Consider the following 11,262-nt stretch of genomic DNA (forward strand, 5'->3'; position numbering starts at 1 on the left):
GTCTTTGTGAGTGATTGCAGAAAGTGTGGAAGGTAATTTGTGCTATTTTGGTAATTAAGCAAATATATTATTTTGTATTGTTACTCAGAAAGAAGCAGAAAATATGAAAACAGACAGAAAGTTCAGAGGAGTGGTCAAAAACTCGGTAAGTTACATTCTTTGAAAAAAATGCAAATATCTAAGAATTGAAAACACTAGGAAGGAGTGTGTAGTTTGGTGGTTGGGGTAACAGTAACAAAAAATATAGAATTAGTCATAGCAGATGATCTGAAGTTGTTGTCTTCAACCTGTGGGTCTCGGATCCGTTCTCGGATCCAGCTCAGCCATATACTCCAGCCTTGGAGCTGAAAGATGATCTCCTCCTCTCCTACCCATCATGCCCCACTCTCCCTCCACCTCCCAGATTTTGTTTGCCTCTCACTAGAACAGCTACAGGGTCCATTGCCAAGCTCTCCAGGGAAACTTTCAGTGTTTTTGGGTACGTAAGTGCTTCAGTTTTTTTTCTCTTTATCTTCCTTTCCTATCTCCTACTTGTTAGTTAAAGAAAAAAAAAAGTTTTAGTTAGTATAGAAAAGCTTAGAAGTAGGGTCTCTCTCTCTTCTCTCCTTTTTTCCCATTTTCTGTGGTTGGTCCTGCTATGGCTGATTCTAAGCCAGCAGGCTTTAAGAAGTGCACAGAGTGTAGGTGTAAAATCCCACCTTCCAATGCCCACACTCTGTGCGTGGTTTGTCTTGGTGCGGCCCACCTAGATTCCTTTGTTCTACATGCATGGGCTTCAAGTCAGTGTGCTTATAGACAGGAGGAATAAGTTAATCCTCAGGGGTCTTCTCCCTTCCTTCACTCAATCTTCAGTGGAATCCACTTCAGGGGCTCAAACCCCCTCTAAGAAAGTGGCTGTAAAGGGCAAGGACAGGGACAAATGGAAGTGGTCTGCCGATAGATCTTCAGCCCCTGCGGGAGAACTGCCAACTAAGACTTGCCCTTCCACTTCAGCTTCCCCTCAGCTCTGATATCCATGCTTCTCATTGGAGCTGGTGGGTCCCCTCCTTAAGTCCACTATTCTGGCTTCACCCAGGCACCAGTCCAGGCTGGGGTTGACAGCTTATTCTTCCAGGTCTTCCCGGAGCCTCTCTTGAGTTTGAATTGGACAGGCTGATGAGGAAATTTCTTAAGATGCAAATTCAGTTGGGAGTTTTGCTTGCCCCATCTCTCACTGGAGCTGTGGGCGCTCAGCCTTCTTTCTTGCCTATCTCTCTTTCTGCGATCTGCTCTGTTTTGGACGCCTCAGGTCTGAGGATCCCGAGTTTCGAGATGTCAGCACCATAGGGGTAACTGTACCTCTAAGCCGACCGTCACCTTGAGTAGTTCTGCTCCGGTGTCTTTGTGCCCTACTGACTCTCAGAGCCGTAGTTTCAGCATAAGGTCTGAGGGGTTGATTTCATCTGCCAAGCTTTCTGAGCTGTCCCTTCCCTTCAGCCCCTCGGTGCTTGATAGATCAGCTCCTACTCTGCCTTCAGCACCTGGAGTGGCAGGAGTTAGCAGTGCTTCGACGTCGATGGCTGGAGGTGCACAGGAAGCATACGTGTAAGAGGAGGCACTTGGATTCCCCACCAGAATCCCTGAATGAAGACACTGACTTAGATGAAGGGGAAGGTTCCCCCAGATCTCCACCTGAGGATGTTTGCTTTGGGGACTTCATGGAGATCCTTCAACAGAAAGGTGGGTGATTCATCCACAAACCTAACTCTGACAAATCCATGTTCCTGGAAGCCTTTGGAACAAGTCCATGTAGATCCTGGGTTTCCTCCCTGCTGACCCCCTGATTGACTTAATATCTAGTAGGGTATGGAAGGAACTGGACACAGTACAGCCCATATCAAAGCGCCTGGATGAAATTCTTAGGGCTCCTGTGGATAGGCTCCACTAGACTAAGGGTATCCTGGTTGATGAGATGGTGGTGGCAGCTGCCACAAAGAAAGAGCTGGCCCAGGAGAGGCCTTCGGTTCATCCCCCAGACAGGGAGTCTAGGACAGTGGACAAATTTGTTAGGCAGGTCTACTATTCAGCAACATTTTCTCTATGTGCATTGAATTATTTGGCACACATGGTCAGACTTCAGAGAGACCTCGTTAAGGAAATCTCTGAGTCCGTCCCAGGTTCTATGTCTGAAGAGGACAAGAATATCTTCTCCTCCAGAATGGCCACCCTCCATTCTATCTCCAACTCATCCATGAGATTACTGTCACATGTGGCAGAGGGTACCTCAAGTTCGGCAGGTTCGGGTGTTGCCATTAGGTATCACATCTGGATGAGGCTGTGTGAATTCTCGGAACCCTTCTAGCCATCCTTTATCAACATGCCCTTCAATGGATCATCCCTTTTTTGGTCCCACAGTCAGAGACACTCTCTCCCAATGTGAGAAAGATGGAAAGACCCTGTCTGCTGCCAGAATACACTTTTCTACTCCACAATCACCCTATTCCAGATATCAGTGCGGCAGTAAAAAAATATGGATCTTTCCAGGACTCACAGAGAGACTTTTCCTCCAGACAGAGGGGAAAAGATTCCAATGGCAGGTGCCACCCCCATGGCGGGGGGGGGGTGTCCTGAGAAATCGGGGTTTCAAGATACATTCTCAGACAGGCCCTTTCAGCGGTCCTGAAGGATTGCCCAACTGCTCTACTCTGGAGGCAGTCAGGGGATGTCGCACCCTTCACCTAACAGCCTGGGAATCCATCACTGCCAATCGTTGGGTGATAAAGATAATATCCAGAGGTTACACTATTCCATTCCTCAAATACCTAAAACCATCTCAAAACCTCTCTGATGTGCCACCGAATCAAAGGGAGGTGGCAGCTTTAGAAATTGCAAAGCTGCTGGAGAAAAGAGTCATCCAGCCTGTCCCCCAAGAGCAGTTCGGATCTTGGCATCTATTCCGATTTTTTTTTTTTGGTGCCAAAGAAAATGGGGGACTTCAGACCAATTCTGGATCTAATTTCCGTAGGCAAGTCAGTTGCCAAACAAAGTTCTGAATGGTCACCATACATTCTACCCTGACTAGCTTTCTCCCTATGATTGTGTGCTTATATTATTTTATTAACTCACTCTGCATCATTTTTTTTTAGGTTTTTTACTTTAATCTTAATTTTGAGATTGATTAGATTGTATGTGTACTTTGTCTGTGTGTTTATCATGTATTGTATAATGTTCTCTCTCTTCTCTTCTTTCTTGGAGCTCCTCTCTCTGAAAATGGAACATCGCCTTCCAGAGCCAGTCGCCTAATTTTTCAACTACTCCACTTCCACCTCACCACAGCCCCCAGGGTGTTTACCAAAGTGATGATGCCAGTAGTGCCTACTGAGACTGCTCATTCTTTGTGTGTCTGTACTTTTCTGATGATTGGCACATCCCACTCACACCAACCGCAACCATAGACTTCTGCAAGGATCTTCACGTCTTCTTTGCCTGGGCATAACCAAGAATCTTTCGGCTGGGAGCCAGTCGCTTTCAATTTAGGGTCTTTGACTCACCACCACAGCCCCAGGGTACCAACCAAAGTGATGCCAGTAGTTGCAGCTACCTGACTGCCCGACCTGTGTGTTTCCTACCTGATGATTACCCCACACTGCTCCCTACCAACCATCGACTTCTGGCCTCTGTGGGATGGCCTTCACCTAGCCGACCTTGCATAACGATGAATCTTTTTCAAAATTGCTTCTCCAAGACAGAATTTTTTCTTCCTTCAGCATGTGAGGCAGATTCTTTTGCATCATCTCTCCCCCACTTTCTTCTTCTCAGAGCGCTTAGGGTCAGCAACCATAACTCTCTTCTCCTCCCTCAGGATCTGTACTCAGGACAACCATTCATTCCCTCTCCTCTCAAAGCCACTGTGACCACAGATGCCTCTGAGCTCATGTGGGGTGGGGCCATTTGCTAGGTTGGATGGTCCAAGGCACCTGGTTTCCTCTAGAGACCAACCTGCATATAAATGTCCTGAGATGAGGGCGGTCCTTTTAACTTCGCAAGCTTTTCATTCCTCTCTTCCCACAGGGACAATTGCTATGCAGACAGACAACATATCGGTCTTCTGGTACATCAGTAAGTAGGGAGGAACCGGGTCTTACCCCCTATGTCGAGAAACCATGAGATTGTGAGAGTGGCTGATCTCTTCCAACAGCTTTCTTGTAGCAATGCACATTCTGGGGAAGTCAAATATTTTAGCGGACAAGCTCAGCAGAACTAATCTGATGCCTCACGAGTGGTCTGTCAACCCTTCAGTGGCAAACATGATCTTTCAGAAATGGGGTCAAACTTGCAATCTATTCGCCTCTCCTTCCAACTCCAACTGAGGCAAGTATTTTTTGTCCTGATTCCCTTCTGGGGGAGTCCCCCAAAGAAGCTCTGGTCCATCTTCAACCCCCAGCCTTCTTTATGCCTACCCTCCTCTTCCCCCGATTCCCAAATTCCTCCAGAAAGCTCAGAGGTTGAAGTGAAAAGTCATCCTCATTGCCCCATTCTGGGCTTGACAAGTTTGGCTCCCCTTCCTGTGGTCTCGCATTATGTGCCCGTCTTGGACTCTCTGTCCCCTTCTGGATCTTCTGTCCCACCCTTCAGGCACCCAACATTCTGACATCCTCAGCCTGAAGCTAAATGCTTGGCTACTCCACTTCCAGTGATGGCTAGAACTCCCAGGCTATCCTCCCTCGTTCAGAAGATTCTGATTGCATCTCAGTAGGCCTCTACCAGAAAAATTTATTCTGGTAAAAGGAAGAGATTTTCTATTTGGGCTTGACAGCATCAGTTAAGCCCTTTCACGGCTCCTTGCCCAGCTATTCTAGATTTCTTGGCTCACATCCTCATTAGTGGAGTAAGCTTCTCAAGTACAGTTGGCAGCCATCTCAGATTTCCACATTGGTGAAGATTCTACATCTTTGGGATCCATGAAAATATGTAAGGCTTTTTTGCGGGGTGCCATTCTACTTCGGCCTCTGGTCAAGGATCCTACGGCCCCTTGCGACCTCATTTTAGTGTTACAAGCTTTGGATGTTCTTCGTGTTTCACTGTTGCAGTCATCACACTTGGGTTATCTGCCTGAAGGTAGCCCTCAGTCGGGCCAAATACCAGAGTCTTGGGATTTCTGCATCGGATGCTGTCGCTTCTTCCATGACATCAGGTCTTCCGGGGTATAAAACATGCAGCCGACGCCATTACATCAGTCTTTCTTGCCAAGGAGGAGCCTGAAGCAGAAGCAGTTCGCAAGTGCCGGTCAGCCACTACCTGAAATTTTCGTTTTTCAAGTTTCAGACCTGAAGTCTTCTAAAGCTAAGTACCCCGTTGGGGATTCTTTTTTGTTGCTCTAACCGATGTCAGAAAAAATTAACAATTGTCTTGTCTGTGGAAAGCAAATACCTCACAGAGATTTTCATTCTTACTGCGTCACCTGTTTAGGCCCAGGCTGCGATGTCCCTAGCTGTTGGTTTTGTGCCTTGTTTAACGCCCGAACCATTCATTGTGGGGCTATTTTTGTAGCTAAATTCTTTTGCTCTCGTTCTCCGTATTTCGAAATGGCTTCAGTAAGCCATCTGACTACCGATCTTTCGAAAAAGCAACAAGACAAAGACAGAGATGGACTGCATAGGTCAAAAACTGCCGACGACGCTTCCGTTAAGCTTGTCACCAGTCCGGTATTCAGTGAGGCGCCTTTGCAGCCCCTGATGCCCGCCTCTACAGATTCGCAGGCCTCTGCTGAGACCCATTTGGAGTCCGATATGCAGCAAAATGCTTCTTCAACTATGGAACCTGTAGATGTCTCTACCTTGGATGAGTCCGGAGCAGCTGTGCAGGCAGCGGCTTCTGAGGGTGTATTCAGGCCTACTGACTTGCATGTCAAACCGACACCATCTTCTTCTTCAAGGCTTAAAACTTGACCCACTCCTAGAAAACCGACATCCAAACCGCATGGTCAGGCCCATATGCCTAAAAAACAAATAAGAATGGCTGAAGACCTTATTACTTGAATTAGGGGAATCCAGCCTTCCCCCTCTAAGAGACCTAGAACTGATTTTCCTTCTGATTCTTCTGATCAGGATTCTGAAATTTCTGTTTCTTCTGATTACCAGGATTTGCCCTTATCTACCTATGAGGATTCTGATGCAGAAGATTCCCTTCCTTCAGCTTCACCTCCAGAAGATTTTTCTTTTGGTGAAACCTTGCACACTCTCTTAGGGAGCATTTCCGCTGGGAAATCCAGGATTACTCTTGACTCCAAAAAGAGGCTTAGGGAATTCTTACTCCTCCCTCACCACAGGCCTTTAGCTATCCCTCCGGTCCTGGAGATTGTAGATGATGCCTTCTTGGAATCTAGCCTGGCCCCTGACACTTTACCTCCAACTCCCAGGAAGCCTGACAGGTACTACCGAGTACCCGACTCTCACAAGTTCCTCTTCAAGAATACTGCGTACCCAGAGACCATTTCTCAAGGACCTAAAGGCGTTAAGGCTACTTCTGCCAAAAACCCTACCCCCTCTGATAGAGATTCCAGGGCCTTGGACAGATGGGGTAAGAAGGTATACACTTCTGCTTCTTTGGCCATTAGGGCCTTAAACTGGCAGTTTCATATGTTAAAGTATCAGCAGCATATTATGGCACTACTTAAACAGAAAATGATTTTGATTCCTGACTGTGCTGAAAATAAAGAATTACAGGATTTAATGCATTCTGCTGAACAAGTTGGTAAACATACTTTGGAATGTGGTTTTGACTCTTTAGAAGCATCTTGCAGGACTGCTGTCACTGGGTCTGTTCTTAGAAGGCATGCTTGCCTTAAGGAACAAAACTTGCCAGATCATGTCAAAGCAAAATTACTGGATGCACCCTTAACCCAGGAGCACCTATTTGGCAATAAAGCAGAATAAGTTCTCAAAACGATGGAGGAGAAAGCTAAATCTATGCAAACTGTTAAAGATTTCTTACAAGTACAGCCATTGGCCTTCAAAGAACTGGTCCTTTCCAGTCCCTTCCAGGCCTTCTCAGTCCAAACCCAGTGGTAGCAGACCCCCATGACTTCATTCTCAGGTTATGCACAGATGTAAGCAGTGGGGTGCTCCCACATCCAAAACAGGGAGAAGTAAGCCACCCCCTATGGTAAACTTACAGAATGACGTATCCTTAGCTCCCTCAAGCCTTGCTCAAGTACTTGCACCTTTAGGAGGAAAACTCGCCCTGCATGCAAAAAACTGGGAATACATTACCCAAGACAAATGGGTTTTACAAATTGTTTCCCTAGGATACAGATTCCACTTCCACTCACTCCCAACCCTAAGTGGATGGCCAGACCTTCCCCCAAACCAGTGGGCGGAGGCCCAAAAGCAAGTACTTTCTCTCCTCAGCATCAAAGCTATTCAACCTGTCCCAGCAGAACAAAGGGGATGAGGCTTTTATTCAAGACTGTTCCTGGTTCCCGGAAAAGAAAACTCCTGGCATCCTATCCTGGATTTATCTGTTCTCAACACCTTTCTGGTGGTTCCAAAATTCAAAATGCTAACTCTCCAACAGCTGCTTCCTATGTTAGCCAAGGATGCTTGGCTAGCAACCCTAGACTTAAAAGAAGCTTACCTGTACATCCCCATAAGGGAATCTTGCAGAAAATACCTACACTTTAGGGCAGGCTCCATGAACTATCAGTTCTCTGCACTTCCCTTTGGCTTATTTGCTGCACTCAGGGTATTCACAAAGTGCCTAGCTCCAGCCATTGCTTTTTGCAGGCAGAGAAGTATTCACATTTACCCATACTTGGACGATTGCCTGATTCAGGCGGAAAGTCAAGACTTGCTACTACAGCACCTGGCATTTGTAAAGAGACTTCTAACTTCACTGGGGTACACCATCACTGAAAATAATTCACACCTAGTACCCTGCCAACAGATGGTATTCCTGGGAGCAAGCTTCCCAGATGGCATTCCTTACTCCAGAGAAACAAATTTATTTGACAACTTACTTCAACCTACTGGCCACCAAAACCCAGCTGTCTGCATGGAAAATACTGCAAGCTGGGGTTCATGGCCTCTTGCATTCTGTTAATTCCATATGCAAGACTGCATATGAGGAAACTTCAATGGTATCTAAAAAGTCTATGGTGTCAACATTCTCAGGACCTGGAAACAATAATTCCTATCATTCCGTGTCTAAGGGCAGAGTTCTTTTGGTGGGCAGAGGCCTGCAACCACAATAAGGTGCTCTCTTTCACTCTACGCCCTGCCACCCAAACCCTAACAACAGACGCATCAGACTATGCATGGGGGGCTCACATGGCAGGGCAGTGCATTCAGGACAAATGGAACCCAAAGCAGATGCACCTGCATATCAATCAAAAAGAAATGTTAGCTGTACAGAATGCTTTGCCAGCCTTCAAAGGCCTTATTCTTCCAGGACAACTATTGGTAAAGACAGGCAACACCACAGTTATGTGGTACATAAACAAGCAGGGGGGTAACACATTCCTACCCACTCTGCAGACTAGCCATGGCTCTGTGGAACACAGCCTTGAGCAACCAAGTGCACCTACAAGCGCAATTCCTGCCAGGCAAACTAAATTCACTGGCAGACAACTTAAGCAGAAATCTCATGGACCCATACGAATGGAAACTGGAGGCCAAAATATTCAAACCTTTGGGGAACAGATGGGGGGACATCAGAGGTGGACCTGTTTGTTTCCCCTCAGAACTATCAATTGAACAAATACTGTACCAGAACTCCCCACAGCCATGCTTGGGATGTGGATGCCCTGTCCTTCTCCTGGGAATGCCTCTGTCTATGCCTTTCCCCCTCTGCCTTTTTTCTCTCGAAGGTTCTACTAAAGATGAAACAGGACAAACCAAGGACAGTCCTGATTACACCAGACTGGTCACGCCAGCACTGGTATCCTCTTTTGCGCAGTCTGACTGTGCTACAACCATGGCACCTGCCTCAGACCCCTTCCCTGCTGTCCCAGCAAGGGGGCCAAATTCTGCGCCCTCAGCTTCAGACCCTGGACCTTGCAGACTGGCTAATCCTCTGAACTCACCTGTAGCAACCCTCAGTAAGCAGGTGCTGGATGTCATTCTTGAGGCAGGGAGGCCTAGTACTAGAAAATCCTATTCAGAAAAGTGGAAACGATACTGTTAATGGAGCCAGTCTCAAAGGGTGGCCACAACTGTGCCCAGCTTACCTCATATACTAGATTACTTAACAGAAATGCTCCACAAGGGCCTATCCTTCTCTTCAGTTAAGATTTATGCCTCTGCCATCTCAGCTCATTATAATACTGAGCCACCCCTTTTCTCTCATCCTCTGGTAAAACAGTTCCTAAGAGGGGCCAAAGATTTAAGACCCCCCCCCCCCCCCAGAGTTGAAATTCCTCTCATGGAAAACAGCTTTACTTCTAGCCATCACTTCAGCAAGAAGAGTGTCTGAACTGCAGGCCCTTATGGCAGAGGAACCTTTCATTGGCTTCCATGAGGACAGGGTTTCCTTCAGGACTAACCCATCTTTTATGCCCAAGGTGGTGTGTAGTCTGGCTTTAAATCAGTCCATTCATTTACCTACGGTTTTCTCTAATCCTAAAAATAAAGGGGAAAGGATAATGCATTCTGTAGATGTGCACAGGCAGCTTTGATTCTATTTGGACAGGACTAAGCCTCTTAGAAAATTTGACCAGCTGTTAGTCAGCTTTGCTGCAGGGGCAGAGGGGAAAGACATTTCAAAGCAAACCATATCTAAATGGATAGCACACTGCGTCCATTTCTGCTACAGGCACCATGGAAAATCTACCTCACAGGGGATAAGAACACATACCACTAGGGCTACATCTACCTCTACTGCATTTCTCAGGGACATCCTGGAAGCTGCAACCTGTAGCTCGATACACACTTTCACCAAGTATTACACTTGCCTATCTTTTCTAAATCCAGAGCTGGATTTGCCACAGCAGTCTTACAGGGCCTGATTGCCAGGCCTAATGCTTCTTAATCTGCCTCCACCCTTCCTTAGCTTTGGGAATCTACCCAAATGTGATGACTGCAGCAGTGAAACACGAAGAACATAGTACAGTTGTGTACACTTACCATAAATGTAGATGTTCAAGTATATTCACTGTTGCAGTCCTGGTTACCCTCCCTCCAGCCCCCTGATGGTCTTTGATTTCAACTATCCTTTTTGGTTTGGCATATCTTATACTATGTGTATTTGCTTTTTGCTGGGGGTGTTTCACACCATATAATTGCTTCATATTTTGGGGGCACCTGACATCTGTGGCAAGACAAACTGATGTAATGGCGTTGGTTGCATGTTTTATACCCCTGACGTCATGGAAGAAGCGACAGCATCCGACGCAGAAATTTTTTATTTATTTATTTATTATTATTTTATTTTACATTTGTTAACCGGGCTGGTCTATCTGGATACATATCCGTTTTCAGTAGAGGCCCGAGGAGAAAAGCTCCAATACACAATAGAAGTACATATTTAAATTGCAAGATTCAAAGTATTGTTACAACAAGAGAATAAGACTCTGGTATTCAGGCCAGCTGAGGGTTACCTGCAGGCAGATAACCCAAATGTGATGACTGCAACAGTGAATACACTTGAACATATACATTTATGGTACGTGTACACAACTGTACTTTTTGATGAGTGCATAGGCCACTGTGAGTACAGCTGCATTTGCCTTCTGGTGTGGGAGCAGTTCAGCAGCAGACAAATGAGGAGGTGATCTCCAAACGAATATCAGTTATACATCAACATCTTGGAGATAAGTACTGATCTCTCCCTTCAGGGTCTCCAAAGCTGCCTGTCCAGGGTGACTTTGTCTGTTCAGTTGGGCAACTTAACTGCAGTTCATTGGCCCTAGGGCCTATATAATCCTAGCCAAAAAAGTACCCTGGGTTTTGCCACCCAAAAAAATTATTTTCCTGTGCCCCTGTCGAGCAGAGCCACAAGAGGTGATCCCCGGGGTGAATTTCCTATTTCCCATCCAGTCATCAAGATTTTTCTTGAAGAGTGCTAATGAGGAGCTTTGTTTGATATAGATAGTTTGTTGCAGAGTATGGGAAGTCTCTGGAGCATACATGAATACTGGTAACTGCTCTGAAGGGAATCAAACCCTGTACCTTGTGTCTATGAGGTGAAGACCTGAAACATTATTCCAAACCACCCACTGGTTGTGATTTGGTATCTCAGCAAGCAAACGAGGGACGACTCTTATTCCCATGGGGCCATGTGGGTGCA

The 11,262-nt window shown here is 46.3% G+C and overlaps 1 protein-coding gene across 8 annotated transcripts in view; it reads left to right on the plus strand.

The window, feature by feature from the left end:
* The window catches only part of PHLDB1 (pleckstrin homology like domain family B member 1), a 2,201,164-nt gene that overhangs the window by 1,014,816 nt on the left and 1,175,086 nt on the right, over positions 1 to 11,262 (plus strand). For 4 of the 8 annotated variants that reach the window (XM_044080920.1, XM_044080921.1, XM_044080922.1 and 1 more), the window contains exon 6: positions 89 to 145. The exons of the other annotated variants lie outside the window; for them this stretch is intronic. In XM_044080920.1, the coding sequence (XP_043936855.1) occupies positions 89 to 145 (57 nt within the window). The remainder of the gene's footprint in view (positions 1 to 88; positions 146 to 11,262) is intronic. 8 annotated transcript variants of the gene reach the window in all.

The sequence above is a fragment of the Protopterus annectens genome, chromosome 8.part0 (genome assembly GCF_019279795.1).
Source record: "Protopterus annectens isolate FY-2018-M chromosome 8.part0, PAN1.0, whole genome shotgun sequence".
Taxonomy (NCBI): Eukaryota; Metazoa; Chordata; order Ceratodontiformes; family Protopteridae; genus Protopterus; species Protopterus annectens.